At 36.8% G+C, this 20,783-nt stretch overlaps 1 protein-coding gene across 2 annotated transcripts in view; it reads left to right on the forward strand.

Moving 5' to 3' along the window:
• The first annotated feature begins 384 nt into the window (after positions 1-384).
• The window catches only part of CFTR (CF transmembrane conductance regulator), a 181,622-nt gene continuing 161,223 nt past the window's right edge, over positions 385-20,783 (forward strand). The window contains exon 1 of one of the 2 annotated variants that reach the window (XM_010389332.2): positions 385-568. In XM_010389332.2, the coding sequence (XP_010387634.1) occupies positions 516-568 (53 nt within the window). In that variant the 5' untranslated portion in view covers positions 385-515. The remainder of the gene's footprint in view (positions 569-20,783) is intronic. The other variant, XM_010389333.2, reaches the window with a different exon arrangement.

Here is a 20,783-nt window from a genome sequence, read left to right on the forward strand (position 1 = left end):
TCCGGGGAGCCAGTTCTCCTGCCGGTGGCTTCTTCTGTCCTCCAGCGTTGCCAACCGGACCTAAAGAGCGGCCGCGACTGTCGCCCACCTGCGGGATGGGCCTGGTGCTAGGCAGTAAGGACACGGACCTGGAAGGAGCGCGCGCGAGGGAGGGAGGCTGGGAGTCAGAATCGGGAAAGGGAGGTGCGGGGCGGCGAGGGAGCGAAGGAGGAGAGGAGGAAGGAGCGGGCGGGGTGCTGGCGGGGGTGCGCAGTGGGTGGAGAAAGCCGCTAGAGTAAATTTGGGGCCGGACCAGGCAGCACTCGGCTTTTAACCTGGGCAGTGAAGGCGGGGGAAGGAGCAAAAGGAGGGGGTGGTGTGTGGAGTAGGGGTGGGTGGGGGGAGTTGGAAGCAAATGACATCACAGCAGGTCAGAGAAAAAGGGTTGAGCGACAGGCACCCAGAGTAATAGGTCCTTTGGCATTAGGAGCTTGAGCCCAGTCGGCCCTAGCAGGGACCCCAGCGCCCGAGAGACCATGCAGAGGTCGCCTCTGGAAAAGGCCGGCGTTGTCTCCAAACTTTTTTTCAGGTGAGAGGGTGGCCAACCGAGCTTTGGAAAGACACGTGCCAACGAAAGATTAGGGCGTGTATGGGCTGGATTTGGGGAAAAGGAATGAGCAGTTTTTAAAAAGATGCGCTATCATTCATTGTTTTGAAAGAAAATGTGGGTATTGTGGAATAAAACAGAAAACATTAAGAAGAGGTGGAAGAATGAACTGAAGCTGATTGAATAGACAGCCACATCTACTTGCAACTGAAAAGTTAGAATCTCAAGACCCAAGTATGCTACTATGCAGTTATTTTATTTGATTTTTCTAAGAAGCTAAAAAAACTTGTTAATAATAAATAATTAAGTGTGGTTTATTGGTTTTCCCCCTTCATGCCTTGGACACTTGATTATCTTCTTGGCACATGCAGGTGCCATGCCTGCATATAGTAGGCGCTCAGAAAACATTTCTTGACTGAATTCTACCAAAAAAAATTTTGGGGTAGGTAGAAAATATGTGCTTAAAATATGTATTGTTATGAGACTGGATAAATCTAGTATTTGTCACAAGTACATTGTTCTTTAAAAATTGAAAGCAAATTTGTTGAAATATTTATTTTGAAAAAAGTTAACTTTACAAGCTATAAATTTTAAAAGCCATAGGAATAGATACTGAAGGTATATCCAAGTGACATTTAATAAATTGTATTCCTAGCCTAATGTGATGAGCCATAGAAGCTTGCAAACTTTGAGCCACAGAAGCTTGCAAACTTTATCTAATGAGATTTTTAAAAACAGCTTCTAAGTTCGGAATCTTAGGCAAATTGTTATTAGATGTAGCACTTCATATTTGAAGTGTTCTTTGGATATTGCATCTACTTTGTTCCTGTTATACCTGTGTGAATGAATGAGTAGGTACTTCTCTCTCATGGGACATTACTTGACTCATAATTGCCCAATGAATAAGCATACTGAGGTATCAAAAAGGTCAAATATGTTATAAATAGCTCATATATGTGTGTAGGGGGGAAGAGATTTAGCTTTCACATTTCTGTTATGTTTAGTTCTCTGCATGTGCAGCTAATCCTGGAACTCCAGTGCTAAGCAGAGACTGTGGCCCTTGAAGGAGAGCTCCTCCCGGTGGATGAGAGAGAAGGACTTTACTCTTTGAAATTACCTTTTTGTGTTGATGTTATAGCACCTTTTGTTACTCCATCTATAAATAGGCTTATCTATTGATCTGTTTTCCTACTCCTTATAAAATCAGAATGTTAATTGGCATAAATTATAGACTTTTTTAGCAGAGAACTTTGAGGAAGCTAAATGCCAATCAGTCTAAAAATGCAATTTTCAGAAGAATTAATATTCCATGGATAGTTCTAAATACTAATGAACTTTAAAATAGCTTACTATTGATCTGTCAAAGTGGGTTTTTATATAATTTTCTTTTTACAAATCACCTGACACATTTAATATAGGTTAAAAAATGCTATCAGTCTGGTTTGCAAAGAAAATGTATTACAAAGGCGAGGTGGCGGGCGCCTGTAGTCCCAGCTACTCGGGAGGCTGAGGCAGGAGAATGGCGTAAACCCGGGAGGCGGAGCTTGCGGTGAGCCGAGATCTCGCCACTGCACTCCAGCCTGGGCCACAGAGCGAGACTCCCTCTCAAAAAAAAAAAAAAAAAAAAAAAAAAAAAAAAAGCTGCTAAATGTGTTAAGAACATACTCATTTCTGTTCTCCAAAATACTTCATAAGTTGCTCTAAGAATAGGTGTGTTTTTAGAAGTTAAGTTCCTACTATTTATAGGAACTGACAATCACCTAAAATACCAATGATTACAAACTTCCTTTTGGCCTTCTGGACTGCAATTCTGAAAGTGTAAAAAACGTATTTTTTGCATTAAGTTAGGCAGTATTGCTTAGTTTTCAAAAGTGGTGGATTTTGGAGTCAGATTATTTCAATTCAGATCCTACATCTACTGTTTAGTAGCTGTGTTGCCTGAGGCAGCTCCCTTAACATCTCTGTGTGTGACTTGACCTTTAAAATTTGGAGACTGTCATAGGGGTTAATCCCTTGAGAAAATGAATGTGAAGAGTTAGCCCAATGTTAACTGCTATTATTATGGATTACCATATTTTTACATTCATTACAGTACATGTACCTTGTTAATATAAGATGCTCAATTCATCTTTGAGTATAATTTTGTGACTCTTAATCTGGATATGCAATGATTGGGCCTGGATGAGAATTTAATTTATGAAAAATTGTGTTTCACATGGCCTTACCAGATATACAGGAAACATGTCATATGTTTCTATCATAGGTGGTTAAATACCTTAGAATTTAACTTTCTGAATAGGATCCCTTCAGTTTGAGAGTCATAAAACAGTAAAATTGTCATGGTATGGGTTATAGATTGTATTGAATATCTCTTTATAGGTCTAGGTTTTGTCATTGGAAAACCAAAAAAGTTTGGAAAAAAATCTAAGTTATTTCTTACTGTCTTAATTTTGCATGGATTTCACATCAAGTATAAAATTTGAAGAACATCTGAACTATCATAATCCATATATATATATAAATAAATAAAATAAACATAATCTAAGAGAGAATTTCACCATGAAAAATTCAGGTAGTTCATGACTATCATGGCAAACAAGTAAATTAAATAGAAACTTTTATGAAAATGACATTTATGAAATAGGAAGCCATTTTTAAACTAGAAGTGATATATTAGTATAAAATTTATAATTCATATGCAAGTGGGATTGATTTATAAATGGGCACCAATGGAGATTGTGCTATTTAATTTGGGAAAATTTTTAAAATTTACATTTTCTCACAACTTTTAAGGTAGTTATTCAGTTTGTTCCTCTCTGTCTCTTCTCTCATGCCCTGAATTTTTCATATTTCGCTTACTTGTAAGAGTGTATATCAAACCGTGTGTCAGATGACATAACTTGAATTTTGGTCATGATGTCTGTGCTATAAGTCTAGGTCTATAATGAGGAATTGTGGGAACCCCACAGAATCCAAGTATACAGTGTTATTGATTTCTTACAAGGGATGTGGGGTCTCTTATAAACTCTACAGATGAAGTCTCAAGTAAGACCAAAGAGTAAAATATTGTTAGGATCTAAGGTGGAAATTCAGCAAAGAATCACATAGTCTAAGTCTCAAGTTAATGGTAAGATAATTTGAGATACTTTTGTAATTATTAAACACAAAGTAATGAGAGATTTTTAAACAAACCAATACACCTGAATTTATATATTAGAATAGGTATGGTGGTTCAAAATAGCTACCTAATAAAAACCACACTCGTATTCTAAACATGCTGCCTTTGATCAAAATAATTTTGGGTCTCTTATTATGAAATTGCCTTTCTAAATAATACATAAATTTCTTCTCATAAGTATATATTAGCCTCATTATTTTATAGTTATTATTTTATATTCATAGCTTGCTTTAGATTAAAAATTATATTACCCAGACTGGTCTCTTGGACTTGCTTCCAAGTGACTTTTGATTGTACCACAAAATCAAATTCACTCTGAAAATACAAAGATTTTTCATCATAATTTCCTTTGTTAATAGCCAAATTCTACCTAATTTTAGGTGTTTTCATTAAAAAAAAATACATTGCAAACTTTAAAGAAAATTCTTTGTTTGTTTTTAAAAGACAGTGTCTCACTCTGTTGTCCAGGCTGGAGTGCAGTGACACAAGCATAACTCAGTGCAACCTCCACCTCCTGGGCTTAAGTGAGCCTTCCATCTTGCCTCACGAGTAGCTGGGTCTTCAGGTGTATAGGTGTGTACCACCATGCCTGGCTATTTTTTTTTTTTTTTAAGTTTTATAGAGACAGTATCTCACTATGTTGCCCAGGCTGCTCTTGGAGCTCCTGGCCTCAAGTTATCCTCCCACCTCCGTCTCCCAAAGTGCTGGGATTACAGGCATAAGCCACCTCACCCTTTCAGCCTAAAGACAATGCTTAATGAAGAGAAATATAAGTGCTTTGAGCAATGGAAGTATAATTAAAATTATATAATGAAAGATTTAAAAATGGCCATTTTGAATGGGACCACACTTAATTTGGTTACATAAATTATGATACACTATTAAAAATTCATCATGATTATTTTATATTTATATTTTATTTACATGTTGGCAATTTGTGAGGAAAGCTAAAATTATGGCTGAGCCATAAATACTTTTGCAGTTTGTCAAGGGTGTTTGTAAAAATATTGCCAAGGAAGACCAGTTGACTACTCAAACAAGGGTTTAGTCTAGGTCTGATCAATACATATGCATTATCTCAGGTTTGTCTATCAGACAAATCTTAGGCTATCCAAATCAAAATAAAACAGATGCATAAAACAAAGGCCAATATGTGTTGAACAATTATATTGTGATATACAACTGCCAAGGGTTCCTGATTACCATGAGTCCGTTTAGTCAGTCCATGAGCAAATGTCATCAATGAGGACAACCCAGGGTTTCCATATTCTCTCTTGGCTTTGTATCCTGTAGGAATTGGAGGGCTCTACTTCTGGGATAGGAGCCCTTCTGTCTTGAACAATGTTGCCTGCACACTAACAAATGTTGACTTTCTACACCAGTCCCTCAATAGTCTTTTCTATTTATCTTCCTTTTGCTGACCATGTTTTGTTATTACACAGTTGAGATTTTTTAACTGGGAATATGTGTTAATTTTGTATTAATTTTGATTAGCTTAACTCTCAGAGTTCTAAAAGTACCTCCTATACATGATATATGACTAAAATTATAATCACATATGTTTATATATAAAATATCTGTATATATGATTATATGATTGTTTCTTTTAGTTAATTTTGCAAGTTTTAAAAAATTCTCCTTTGTTTTGAAGTTTATTCCTATAGTTTTTTATATGCTAGTTTAATTATTAATCACTTGATTCAAGGAATATTCTTATATACTTATAAGGAATAGTGTAGTTTTAATATTTAATTCCTTGCTAAAGAGAGAAGTGGAATCCATTTTTCTTAGCTGCTTCATCAATATTTTATGTTTGATGTGACAGTCAAAATATCTCTCACAGCTAACTGTTACACTAGGGAAATCATGGTTTTCCAGTTTTCCATTTATGTTTTATAGGAGGGAGTGGAACTTATTGTAATAATATTCAATACATAAATGTTAACACTTGTCTGAAGGTCCTTGAGTGAATACCGCTATAAAATGCATTATTGTTGCTAATGTCATTTCACAAGAGCCTATAATTTCTGTGTGATAGAGCTACAATGTAAGTATAGTATTGCAAAACCATCAGGAAGGGTGTTAACTATTTAGCTTGCAGTTATGTGTTGGTTGTCAAACTTTAAGAACATCTCTGACTCAGCAGCAGTTTTGGCAATTTTGATCCTGATGCATCTGCGTAGGGCATCTTCCTGGCGAAAAACTTCTGAGATGCAATGAGGTCAAGAGGGGAAAACAGACTGTGATAAAGGTCTGGTTGTTTGGAGATCTTGGCAGAAAGATTAATTTACAAATATGTCAAGTGCATGATCATGGAGGAAAACGTTGCTATTTCTATTGGTTCTCTTTAGACCTCTAGAATCGATTTACCACATAGTTGTTTCAGTGTGGAATTAGCATTACAAAGTGGCTTTATTTTAGGGCTTTGTGTCAGCAAAGAGCTTAGGCTTCTTTTAGCAAGAAGCTTCTAAGAATTTAATTTACTATTAGATTGCTTGATGTAGAGAATTACATTCCTATGGAGCTCTGAAAAATCTTTTTTCAGAGTTTTTCACAGCTGTATTCAAGTTGCAAGGCTTGTCAAGTTTGCTATTTTCTGTGCAGCTCTATTAACTTATTACTATCTTTTGACATAAATTATGATTTCAAATTGTAAAGCTCTGGATGTCAGGGCCTTTTCTAATTTGTTTAGTATAATATTCAGACCATTTCAGGACTTTTCCATGGAATGATTTAATAAAGATTTTTGTAATGGTTATGAGTTCATGGTGATCAACCCTAGAGACCTATGTATATTGTAGATCAATGATATTCAACAGTCCTGCAGTGCTGGCATCATTTTGATAAAAAGGGGTCAAAGCAAGTGGGACTGTGGGCAGATTTTTAGTACTTAGAACAATTATTCCATCAAAGTTTTCTTGTGTCCCTTCTGCCTTAGCCTTTGTGGGATAGCATGCTTGCTAATTTCTTGCTCATGGGGTAAGGAAATGAAGATTTTTGCTAGGTCTGTAGGATTATTAGGACTCTCAGGCCTGAATCTATGCCTGGATATAGCCAGAAAATTCTCCCATAGCTTGCTCCAAGGAGCTGAGATAAAGCAGTACTTCCTTTTTAGGTCATGATTCTGGGTAACTTGAAAGATGACCTCATTCGTATTCTGTATTCTGTGTGAGACATTAAGAAGGTAGAGGTGGACAAGAAGGAAATTGTTGCTGCCTTTATGGAACAGATTATCTGAAACCCAGGTTTCTTAAGGGCTTCATAGAAGCACTCAACTGGGGCACTTAACCCGAGTCTAAGGCTGGTTAAGGAAGGCTTGCTGGGGGAAGTGTCTTTTGCATTCACACCTAAAGGAGGTTATTCAATTAGAATTATCCAAAGAGGGTAGGGATGGGCTAGGAAAAATTTAAACAGATAGTGTGGAGGACTGACAGGATAAGTAAGCATGGCACCTTCAAAGTATCCTGAGAAGTTCCCTATGACTGGAACATAAAATGTGTGACAGAGATTTGTGGGAGATAGGTCTGAAAATTCTAGCAGGGGCCAGATCGTAAAGGGCTTTGTAGGCTTTGCTTGGGCTTTATCATACTGGAAGTGAAGAGCCATGGGTTTTAAACAGGAGAGGGACATAATCAGTTCACATACTGTTGCAGTTTTGTAAAAGAAAAGATGAGCTGAAAGAGTGGCCATGGTGGGGGCGGGGGTGGGGTGAAGAGAGAGAGAGAGATTTGAAAGACATTTAGGAGGTAAAATCAACTGGTTTGGTAATTAATTAGCAGTGGAAGGTGAAGGAAAGAGAAGAGTTAAGGATAACATCTGTATTTGTTGATTTGGATAATAGAGGGGATAGTGGTGCTGCTTACTGAATGAGAAAATTTAATCAGAGAAGGCATGGAGTAGGAGTGCAGACCTATGTGACTCTACTTCTCTCAAAACCAGAAAAGGAAATGATGTGTATGGCTCAGGGTCAGGTAATATGGTTATTTGAAAATGTATTAAAGTGATTTAGAGCTTAGTCTTAGGTAAGAGATATAAGATGTCTGAGGTGACAGTTTTATAAACATGTAGAGTGCCCACTTGTTTGGCCTTATTGTGGCATAGGTGTGACCTGAGAGTGTTAGGAAGAAGCAGCTGAGTTCTAGGGACAGTATTGGTTAAATTCTACTTAGAAATTATACTTAGAACTCTCCTATATAACCTGCTAACTGATGTCTGAACCTCCTGATAACTTCACTCCCTTAGGGAGTGCTTTTCAGATTATGGGACACAACATGTGAGAGATCATAGAAATTCAGTGAGGTATGAAAATCTGCTTGGGACTTCAGATACTGTCTCCAGTGATTGAATAAAAATAGGAGCTCACCTGCTATTATGAGGTTTTTATGTGTGTTAAAAGAAGGTTTTCATTACTTTTGAAAAGGTTATGTATCCTTGTTTTATGTTAAAACTTTGAGCTTTGTTAAATACACAGAGTTCTCTTTCTTAGCATGGCCTACAGAGGTGCAGCTACCTCCTACCTGACTTCACATCTACTCCCAAATGCCTAGTGAAGGCTTAGGAATTTCAAAAAGGGACTCTAGAATTTCATTTGGGACCAGTCAGACAAATATGTGAAAATTAAACATAATAGGCAGAATCCCATGGGTACTGACAGCTGTGTTTAGAGGTGTTTCAAGGGCCAGACCTTAGAGTCCAGCATTGGTTATGGGTATGACAAGAAAATGAAGCCTATGTTGGCTGGGATTAGCAACCACAGTTCTAGAGGAAGCAAGGTGGAGAAACTATATAGGGGGCTCCCTTTGTACATTTTATTTATTTTAAACATCTTTATCAACTCTAGAAATTAAAACAACAATACCAACACAAAAGCATCACTTTTTCAACCAAAGTCCATTGCATACTTTTTTGTGTAAAGGGCTAGACAGTAAATATTTTCAACTTTGTGGGCCACCTAAGTCTCTGCCATAGACAATATGCAAACAAATGGGCATGGCTGTGTTTCAATTAAACTTTATTATTATTAACATTTGAATTTCATATAACTTACATGTTGCAAAATGTTCTTTATTTAAATTCTATTGCAATATGCTTTGGAATGATACAGTTTTTTTTGTTTTTGTTTTTGTTTTTGTTTTGAGATGGAGTCTCGCTCGCTCGTTGCCTAGGCTGGAGTGCAGTGGTGCGATCTCGGCTCACTGCAAGCTCCGCCTCCGACGTTCACGCCATTCTCCTGCCTCAGCCTTCCAAGTAGCTGGGGCTACAGGCACCCGCCACCACGCCCGGCTAATTTTTTGCATTTTTAGTAGAGATGGGGTTTCACCGTGTTAGCCAGGATGGTCTCTATCTCCTGACCTTGTGATCTACCCACCTCGGCCTCCCAAAGTGCTGGGATTACAGGCATGCGCCACTGCGCCTGGCCAATGATACAGTTTTTAGTCTTTCTTAGCTTAAAATCTAGAAAAAATTTTAACGCTTTTAAAACTTTTTTTTCAGTAACTAATTTTAAAAGTCAATGAAATATTTAGACATGTAAAATGGACTTTTCAGGAGAAGAAAATGGTAGCCTAATAGTTATTAGATTATTGTCCAGAATAATTTTTAACTTAATAAGCCTCTGTTGATCATTTCATTGCCTCTTTTTTTGGAATACGCATCTTTTAATGTGTCCTTCAAGGCAAAGGCTCTATCTTATCTATCTTGTGTCTTGCATTTTCCCAGGGCAATGTTTTCCACATTTTTTTTAAAAAAAATATAATCAATTTTCAAAGAAAATGTTCCGTGGGACCACAGTATATACAAATAGCAGTGACAATAAAAAATAGTAACTCTCCCATAAATACAAAGAAACAGTTAACTTAGTGCTCTAAAGTAAAGGCTACAGTGATTTTGTATAACATTTATATGCAATTTTCTTGATCCTACATGCTTGTGTTTTTCACAGTGTTATGTTTCTGAAATTGAGATACCTTTCATAATTGATGTCAAAAGAAACTTGTCAGCCACCAGACCCAGAAATATGTCATAATATGGGAACTTAGCAATACATAAAGGTATATACTCCTGTGACCTCAGCTGAATTATTTGCATTGGTTGCATCCCACAAGGTTGACTCCTATATTTAGTTTGTTGCTTGAAATGTCTTGGGATATATTACTTTGTGATCTAGTTTTGAAAAAAACAGGTAATATTTAGTCTGAAGTTTGTCTGACATACTAAGCAGTGTAATTAAAGTAGAAGTTGCCTAAGCTCAGCACTTTATTTTTTTTTATTTATTTATTTATTTTTTTTTTTGAGACAGAGTCTCGCTGTGTCGCCCAGGCTGGAGTGCAGTGGCGCGATCTCGGCTCACTGCAAGCTCCGCCTCCCGGGTTCCCGCCATTCTCCCGCCTCAGCCTCCGAGTAGCTGGGACTACAGGCGCCCGCCACCGCGCCCGGCTAGTTTTTTGTATTTTTAGTAGAGACGGGGTTTCACCGTGTTAGCCAGGAGGGTCTCGATCTCCTGACCTCGTGATCCACCCGCCTCGGCCTCCCAAAGTGCTGGGATTACAGGCTTGAGCCACCGCGCCCGGCCAGCTCAGCACTTTATTATGCCTTGAAATTATACTGCCTGTCCTACAGGTGAAGGTGTTATGAATGCAGCTTGTCACTGTAACCCTATTCATAGTTCTGAAAGGCTGAGAGTGACTCAGAAGAATATTTTTGCTCTGAATATGAAGAACGCTCAGACTAAAACTTTAATTATGATGCTGAAGAAGAAAGTGGTAGGTGATTGCGTGAATAAGTACATAATATTGTTAATTTCTAAAAACTGTGTGTAGTTAATGTAGTGCTTCTTTTTGGAAAGGCTGTTGTTAAATTGATGGTAACTTCTATAACCAGTATTACCTTAAAGCAAGTAAGCATGGTAAAGTATTATAAAACCGTGATAATATCATATGTGGCTTATTATTGTTATCTGAGTGTTGTACAACTCTGTTATGCTGTGATGAGACCTCATGCAAACAGGTATGTCAAAGATATGATGGGCTGTTAACTGAGCTTGACCCACATATGGTGTAGTGACATGCTCACTATTGCAGTGCAGAGATAACCAATAACAGATCATAACAGGTTTAAATATGTGCGAAGAGATGTCAGCAGAAGCTTTCCTATATAGCGGATACTAAACAAGTAAGCCTGACAGCCCAGGATCGTGTTTGGATGAATCTAGTGTGCTCAAATTAACATATAGTCCTACATTTGAGAATGTGTGATTTTTTTTTTGTTCCTATCTATAAAATAATATTTTAAAATATATACATTTCAAATCAGAAGTTGGTGAATTCTCTGAAATATCTCTAGAGAACACTCGGTATTGGGGTTCACAGTATGAAAACCACTGACTAGTTCTTGCCCCATCTTGGTTGTTGCATCTGATCTTCTCTTGTGTCCCTCGTTTCACCCATTTGTATCCTTAGAAAATGATCTCATATTCTACTTCATCTTTATATCTTCACTGTCAACTCTCGGGTAGCAATATATGATGGAAGAAGCATGTACTTTGGAATCAGACAGACCTAGCTGGAATCCTAACTCTGTCACTTATTAACAACATGATCTTAGGCAATTTACTTAATCTCTCTGAACCTCAGCTATTCACATCAGTACAATGAGTTATCCTTATCTTAACATGGCACAGTATTATTATGATATCAAATATTCATTGAGTATTTACTCTGCGTATTAGTCAAGGTTTTCCAGAGAAGTAGAACCAATGGCACACACACACGCATGCATGCACACACACACACACACACACTTCATTATAAGGAATCGACTTTCATAATTATGATGGCTAACAAGTCCAAAATCTGCAGTATGGTTCAGCTGGCAGGAAACCCAGGAGAGTCAATGTTCCAGTTTGAATCCGAAGGCAGTCTGTTGGGGAATTCAGTATTTTTCTGGGAAGCCAGTCTTTTTGTTCTATACAGACCTTCAACTGATTGGATGAAGTTCACCTTTATTAGGGAGGACAATCTGTTTTACCCAAAGTTTACTGATTTCAATGTTAATCTCATCCAAAAACACCATCCCAGTTGACACATAAAATTAACCATCACTCTTTGTAAGCACTTTCTATGCATTAAGTGATAGCAAATAATGCCAGACATAGGGTGTCTTTAATAAATGGTAAGCACTGTTATCAGCAACAACAGGATTATTATAATTAGCACCTTTTCATCTTTCTGTCTGGGCTCTGAGGAAGTACCTCTCTTCTCTAAATTTATCTCTCCTCTCCTATGAAGTAGACCCAGTGCTTTCTCTGAATTATGGAGGTCACCCTCCTACAAATGCCCCTTCCCTATTCCACATCTGTAGGCTTTCTTTGCCATTGACTTTTATCCCTAGCTTTTAAATTTACAGGCATATGTCAGTTAACAATGGGAATGTGTTCTGGGTAATATGTCCTTAGGCATTTTTTTAGAGTATACCTACACAAACCTAGATGTTGTATAGCCTACTACACACCTAGGCAATATGACAGAGCCTTTTGCTTCCAGGCTACAAACCTGTACAGCTTGTTACTGTACTGAATACTGCAGGCAGTTGTAACACAGTGGTATTTGCATATCTGAACATGTCTAAACACAAAAAAGATGCACTAAAAATACTATGTAATGATCTCGTGGGACCACTGTTGTATATGCAGTCTGTTGTAGACTGAAATGTCATGCAGTGCATGACTGTACCTTATATACTCAAAGTATCACCTTTGTTCGTTTGTCCCCTTGTGTGCATCGTCCTAATGTGGAATTTCTCTGTTGCTTAGGGCCAGCGTATTAGTTTGCTAGGGCTACCATAAAAAAATACCACAAATTTGGTGGCTTAAATAACAAGAATTTATTATCTTACAGTTTTGGAGACTAGAAGTACAAGATCAAGGTGTTAGCAGGTTTGATTTCTTCTAAGGGCCATGAGGAAGAGGGTATTCCATGTCTTTCCCCTACCTTCTGGTGGTTTGCTAGAAATCCTTGGCATTCTTTGACTTGCAGAGGCATCACCCTGATCTCTGTTTTTATCTTCACATGACGTTCTCCCTGTGTGCTTGTCTCTGAGTCCAGACTTCTTTACTATTAATATAAGGACACCAGTCATATTGGATTAGGGTCCACTCTAGTGACCTCATTGGAATGTTATTACCTCTGTAAAGATCCTATATCTAAATAAGGTTACATCCTTAGGTACTGGGGGTTAGGACTCAAACATACCTTTTTTTGGGGGAAACACAGTTCAACCTGTAACAATCAATAACAGTCTGTAGGAGCAGAATGAGATATGGAAGTAATTTGAAACCATAAAATATATACATGTAGGGAGTTAATCTGTGAAACCTTTTGAAAGCCATATGTACCTCATGTATAGTGGTCCATAAATAGCATGGAGACATTGCAGAGGATGTTAAGGGATATGATACAGGAATAATCCAAGAGGGTCATAAGAAAAAGGACCTTTTGCTCTTGAGAGGACTGAAGAATGACTTTCTATTTATGAAATTTTGGTACATGTCCACTAAAAATAGGATGAAGGCCAATTATTAGGAAGAATATTTTGATAATGGAGAAGGTTGCATATAAAAACATTTTATTGAGGAGAATTAAATAATGGTGGCTGGAAGTTTTAGGATGATCATCTTTAGGACTCAGAAAAAGAGAAGAAACATTATTAAAGAATGGTCCCTGAACAAGTATAGACACCCTCACATTTTCATTGCATTTACTATAGAATTGAAAAATGTTCTGACCTTTTTTTTTTGGCTTTAATATATTTGACTAGGAGTAAAGGCTAAGCAACACCTATTTGCAATCAGTGTCCTTGTGTGGGCTCTAAACAGATCATGTTTGTGTAATTAATTAATTGACATTAATTTGTTCAATTTCTGCTCTTTCCCAGGCACTGAACAACATGATGGAGATAAAAGATAAATATTACACTTACATTGTCCTCAAGAAGTTAGTCTTCTGAGGGAAAGATATTAGCAAACAAATTGTAATGTCAATTATGTGCCATGTTCCATGCTGGGCACAGGGGATACAATAGTTTTAAAAAAACACAAGATCTAGAAGGTGTTTCTTCTTGTGGACCTTACAGTCTAGGGTGTTTGGAAGTATGGGGGATTGGCAGACAAGTAAATACACATTTTGTGGTAAAGACTCAGGTGGAAGAAGTACAGGATAGAATAGAGCACACCACAGGGAATTAATCTAGACTTCAGAGAGGCTCACACATACATAATTTATGTGTGACTATTTCAATGCATTTGAGGTTTCTTGGAAATAGAGGTTAGGTTTTATTTTAAGGAAGTTATCATTTGTTTTTTTTTTTTAGTGTGATGTGGCTGAGCCAAAGATGCCATGCCCAGTGATGGTAATAGGAGAATCTTTTTAAAAATTAAGAGCCACCTAATAAATCAATAGTTCCATTCAGTGGGAGCTCCTGCAGACTTAAAAAGAAGAGAATCTGGCACAACGTTTCCTTTAAAGTTCATTTTCCTAGAGTGTGAATGGAGGCAAGAGATTATAACATTTTGAGATAAAAAAAAATTCTGAAATGCCTATAAAAATTATTATCTCCAAATTATCATGATTTGTGCTTTTAATGACCTGATTGCAAAGATGAACATTTTGAATTATTAAATTGCTTATTAGGATTGGTTAATGAATCAATTATCTTTTACTGTATGTTTTGCTATTGGAAAAAAATATCAACTTAAGTGTTTTGCAGACCTTTACTTAGGTATATGTTGCTTTTATGAAAAAAAAGACGTAAATATTAAGTAAAAGGGATTTAAAGCAAGGTTTTTGCAGTAGAGTCTTATTAATTCCTTGGTAAACTTTGAACCAATTGTCTACATTCTCTGCCTGTGTCTTGCTCCTTGCTTCTGTAATTCACTGTGGGAATGGGGGATTGTTAATCCGGGGGTGCTGTCCAATCCTGCCTCTCTCAAGTTTTGCTATTGATCTCCCTCCCAGGGATAATAAAGCTTCAAGAAAATGAAAGTAGTGTTAGTATTGGTCCTCAAACTCAAGAACAGGATGAAACTTAAATCTTGAGTCATACAATTGTGTCTAGATACATTCCCTTGCTCCCCAAAAGGAGAAGTAAAGAAGATGCTAACTTTAATTTGCAGTACTTAGCAGTTTGTTTTCTTGAGGGTTAAGTAATAACAGTGGAAGAAAAAAAGGGTTAAAATGGCACCAAGAACCCAATTCCATGTTTAGTTTGAAAGTGGGAAATCAGCTACCACTGGGAAGTCTGAATCCAATGCCATGATGGTCTTTGAATCCTTCTGGGGAGTAATCATGCATAGCCATAACATAACTGTATAACGGAGCAGAGAATATAAACAAATGAAGGTGAAGGAAAGATTAAGACAGATGAGAAAAATTCCAGAATTGACTGATCATTTTTGTCTGTTTAGATGATTTCAGGCGGAATCCTGGAGACCAGCTTTATCACAATTGAATTTTAAAAATCATCAGCTTTGCCATTGTGATGCAGCATCAGTTTCAGTATTATCCTTGGAGTATTAATTCTTAATCATCTTCGTCTAAGAACATTTTTGAGGTCACTTCTGGTCTCTCTTTCACCAGTGAAGAAACAAATAAAAGTCCCCAAACTCTATCAGGTGGAATTACACAGTATTTTTTTTATTATTATTTTGGGAAAAGTCGATTCTAGGCAGTAACTTGCAAGCAAGTGTTAGAAAGGATTTAATAAATAGTAATTTTTCTGTACACATAGTGAGAGGTCATTAAATCATTTGGTTGTTGAAAGTCGTAAGGAAGTCTAGCATGCGCTTTGCCTGTAGTGGTTCATGCCAGGCAGATTCCTGACTCTACAGCCCGGAGCTTATCAGAGGATTTATGTCCCCAGAGAGAAATGTCACCTCCACCTTTCAATAAACACTTTAGCTGAGAAAAATCAAGTACTTTAATTCCAAATCTTGAGTTAATTCCAGAATGACAACCATGGCTCAGAAAAATATGGGTATTTCTCTGTCAAAGGGCAGAGAAACCTAGTAGAGAGTGTTTACTTTGGGTCCTAGTGATGGTATCTGAACAAGCTAGGTGAACAAAGAGCCTCAATAAGGGATTTTGAGGTCTAGTAAAAGAGGAAATACCAAATAAATGGAATAATTATAAAACAAATACCAGCAAAGTTAAATCAATATATCATGTGGTAGATATCCTTATATCACTCATGTCATGTCTATTTTGTTTCTATATTAGGCAGAAGAGAGGTGGAACTTGTTTTCCTTTTTCCCTCTCAGCTACAAATGGACATGCTTAAAACTGTTTCTCTGCTTCTGTTCTCTAAAATGTGATTGTCTAACAGTAACAGTGATGACGTTTTGACAGTTGCACAAGTTTCTTTCTTTAAACTTTTAAAAATGCCAGCCAGTAACCCAGTGGCATTTCTACCATAAAATCTTAAGGCCAATTCATTTCCCCTCTTCCTTATTTTCTTGGTTTCAAGTATATTTTTATTGCCAATGGAAATAAAAATCCTAAATTAGAGAGCAATGGTATCCCTTGTCCTGTGAATAAAGAGCTCCTAAATGTGAACTTATACAGGATGCAGCAATTTATAGGGTAGTTAATCATTCTTCTTTCTAGCCAGTTGTTCCGCTACAGTTTTATGGCTCTTGTTAGTGGCTTCATTCCCAGATAGAATAAAAATCAAACCAAAATCATGGAAAGGCACTCTGAGGATGCTTCTCTAAAGTAGATGGGCATCATCTATAAATCACAATGCTTTGTTTCCCCTGTTATCTTTCAAGATGGGTGGGATTTTTTTTTTTTTTTTTTTTTTTTTTGTAGCATTGCTTATTATTGCCTCTCAAGTGCTTAAGTCTTTGAAATCCAAGTCATGTGAGTGAATTAGATACAGCTGTTGGAAGCGGCCTTTCAACACCAATGGTACACATTCCTTGGTTTCTTTACAATACTATTGCTCTTACAACTTTTTATCTGAAGTCATAAATTCATAGTTGTCCCAAAAGTTAAGTTCCTTGCTTCTAGAGGACAGAAAATAGACAATTTACACAACTCATGGGGCATGTCACCAGTCCTTAGATCTTCTCATGAACTATGCATGAAATCTTAACTCACTTGCTGTAGCCACCAGCCATTAACATATTTGAAAGACCTTAGTGTATCAAAGTCACTATAATGAAAATTTTGATTTCACCCGTTCTAGGAGTGAAAAATCAAATGTTTAGTAAAACTTTCTAAAATTAACACTGACAGTTGATTTCTGTATGCTGTTGTTCTTAATAATTTTATTGAGATATAATTCATATTCAAAACAACTTACCCATTTAAAGCATACAATGCAATGATTTTTTTTTAGTATATTCAAAGAGTTGTCCATCGCCATAACCAATTTTAGAACACGTTCATCACTGCAGAAAGAAACTCCATTCCTATTAGCAGTCATTCCTTATTCCAAATCCCCCTGCTCGCCCTAGACAACTACAAATGTACTTTCCATCTCTATAGATTTGCCTATTCTGGAAATTTTATGTAAATAGAACAAAGTGTTCTTTTGTGACTGGCTTGTTTCACTTAGCATATTTTTTTTTTTTAAAGATTCATCCCTGTTGTAGCATGTATCAGTGCATCATTCTTTTCTATTTTTTTAGAGACAGGGCTTTGCTCTGTTGCCCAGGTTGGAATGTGCAGTGGCGTGATCATGGGTCACTGTAGCCTTGAAGTCATGGGCTAAAGCGATCCTCCGACCTCAGTCTCACGAGTAACTGAGACTACAGGCATGCACCACCATGACTGGCTAATTTATAATTTTTTGTAGAGACAGGGTCTTTTTGTTTGTTTGTTTGTTTGTTTGTTTGTTTTGAGACGGAGTCTCGCTCTGTCGCCCAGGCTGGAGTGCAGTGGCCGGATCTCAGCTCACTGCAAGCTCCGCCTCCTGGGTTCACGCCATTCTCCTGACTCAGCCTCCCACGTAGCTGGGACTACAGGCGCCCGCCACATCGCCCGGCTAGTTTTTTGTATTTTTTAGTAGAGACGGGGTTTCACCGTGTTAGCCAGGATGGACTGGATCTCCTGACCTCGTGATCCGCCCGTCTCGGCCTCCCAAAGTGCTGGGATTACAGGCTTGAGCCACCGCGCCCGGCCGACAGGGTCTTGCTATGTTGTCCAGGCTGGTCTCAAACTCCAGGGCTCAAGTGGTCCTCCTGCCACAGCATCCTAAAGTGCTGGGATTACAGGTGTAAGCCACAGCACCTGGCTTGCATCGTTCTTTTTATTGTTGAATAATATTCCATTTGTAAGAATATGTATTTTATTTATCCTTTCCCCAGTTGATAGATATTTCGAGTGTTCCTAATTCTTGTCTATTATAAATAATGCTGCTATGAACATTTGTGTACAAGTTTTTGTGCAGACATAAAAAAGATATTTTCCTTTCTTTTGGGCATATACCTATGAGTGTAATTGGTGGGCCATATAGTAACTTTATGTTTAATCTTTTGAGGATTTTTCAAACTGTTTTCCAAAGTGGCTGCATCATTTTAAATTCCTTCCATCATTGTGTGAGGGTTTCAATTTCTCCACATATTTGCAACACTTACTATTATCTACATTTAAAAATTACAGCCATCCTACTCAGTATGAAGTGGTATTTCACTGTGTTTTATTTTTTTTTCCTTGCCAATGTTTGTGGATTTTCTTTCCATTTTCTTGATGATGTCCTTCAAAGCACAAAAGTATTTAATTTTGATAATTTCCAATTTATCTGTTTTTTGTTATTGCTGCTTGTGCTTCTGGTGTTGTATCTAAGTGTATGGTACTTTAAAAAGTAGTTGTAATATGGCAAATTGGATACATGTGTAGGCTTTGGTGTCACAATCCTAATTTTAAATTCTAACTCTGCCCTTGATAGATTAATTAAACTTACTTAGCCTCAGTTTTTCAACTGTAAGATGGAGATATTACCAAGACCTACCTCTTGAATTGTTGTGGGGATCAGGTGAAATAATGTATGTGAAATATTTGGAATTATGCAGGTCTGTGGTAATGACTACTAATATTAGCTATCATTATTGTTATAATCCAAATAATATATTCTGGTGCTTTGAAAATTAAACCAAAGCCAAGCAGTTGATATGAAGAAGCATGTAATAATGTACAGACACAGTGCTTTATAGACAACATTGAATTTGGCTCTCATGAACTTCAGGAATAGTGGTCATGGTAGTTATTACCTCCAGCAGGAACTGTAGCTGAGAGATCTTCAGAGCTTTTTCCAAGGCTGTATCTCTGGGAAATAATAGAGACAAGGTTCAGGCTAGGGCTGTATTTTCTTCTTAAAATCTTTAGTTCAAGTTTTTCGGTAACAGATTTGTAGTAGGCATCAGGTGACAGGGGATTCGTATTTTTCAAGGTGAAATATTACCTTGTTGAGAAAGAAACCATGTGTGAGACAACCATATTGAGAAAGAAAAAGTGATTTTATAGAAAATTAATATAGATAGTGAGCATTATATGAAAATCATGGAGTTAGAACATATTTGGCCAGAAAATTTACATTAGTAGTTACCCATGGCAATTAATGCTTTATAATTACATGTACCTTTTCTTTAATAAAAAAGAATTCTTTCCTTCCAAAGTTATGCATGCTATTGTTAAACATTAGAGAATATAGAGAAACAAAAAAGAAAATATCTTTTTTGATATTTTCTTAATATTCTTCTGTTCCTAATAATGTTTATATTTTAGAAGCATCTCATGAAATGGGTAGATCAATTTTCTATTTAATGTTTGAATTCATTAGACATGAAGTTAGCAAATTAATTTCCATTAAGGTGCCTATATGGTTGTAAATCCTGGATCTCCAGAAGATTTTTCAGTATTGGTTTGTAGTCTTTTGTTTAGCAGCAAATAATTAGTTCTCCAGAGCTTCTGAAATTAATTGACCACTGTAATGCTGTTTACCTACGTAGAGAAAGAAAAAGAACTTCTACAAGTCCTTTGGTAAAATTAAGCCTTGTGAACAATTAACTCAAACACACACATGGCTTATCTTTAGCGAGCATATACTCCCTAAAGTTGATTAAGCTGACCAAGTGGTTATTGCTTATAAATTCACCATTTTATGGAGAAGAAGCAAACACTGCTAAATACTTTGTGGAATCAGAGGAGGGGAAATTAGTAACTTGACCCTAATATTGCGATTTTAAATTGAATTCTTGAAGCCTACAACTTTTACACAGGACTTTCGAGAGCTGGATACTATCTGTCAAGTCGTATTTTTATTATGATTCTTTGAGAAAAATATATCTGGCTAAATAACCCTGAATCTAAATTGGATAAAATAAATGTGATATTCAAAATGTTATTTATTATTTTAGAAAAATATCCTTATAGACACTAGATGAGTTTTAGTCTCAAATCAATCCCTCCCATCATAGTCATTTATCAAAATAACTAAAGCAAAGTGGTAGAGCTGTGCTCTAGAACTTTGGGATTTATGGTCCCAGTCTTTTCCAATGAGTCCCCTCTTTCCTCTGCCTGCCTTCAACGTTTTTTTTTGGTTAGGATTATCCAGATTGTGTGACCTATTTCAAACTCATGGCAAATACATTGGATGATGAGAAAATTTCTAATGTATTTGAATTTGTCTATACAAATTAATTTAATCTCTATTTAGTTCCTCAAGTGTTAACTATTTCATGCAAAAAGGAAAAAGTCTATTCGTCTTTAAGTGTATTAATATGTCAGTATTTGGGAGAAGTGTCATGCAACTAGTGGTTTGAATTTGCTGTTTTATTTTATTTGCCTAGTCAAATAAAAAGTAATGTTAAATACATGGAAGCGTGGTTGTTTTCTACACTAAAAATCATTTTAACTTGAAAAGATCCGATATCCATGACCTTCATCTGAAGTTTTGGCAGATGAAAATGTCAGATGCCTCTGTTGGATTAATAAAAGGCAAATGTCAAATTGAAAAATGAGTATA

This window comes from Rhinopithecus roxellana, chromosome 6, assembly GCF_007565055.1.
Source record: "Rhinopithecus roxellana isolate Shanxi Qingling chromosome 6, ASM756505v1, whole genome shotgun sequence".
Taxonomy (NCBI): domain Eukaryota; kingdom Metazoa; phylum Chordata; class Mammalia; order Primates; family Cercopithecidae; genus Rhinopithecus; species Rhinopithecus roxellana.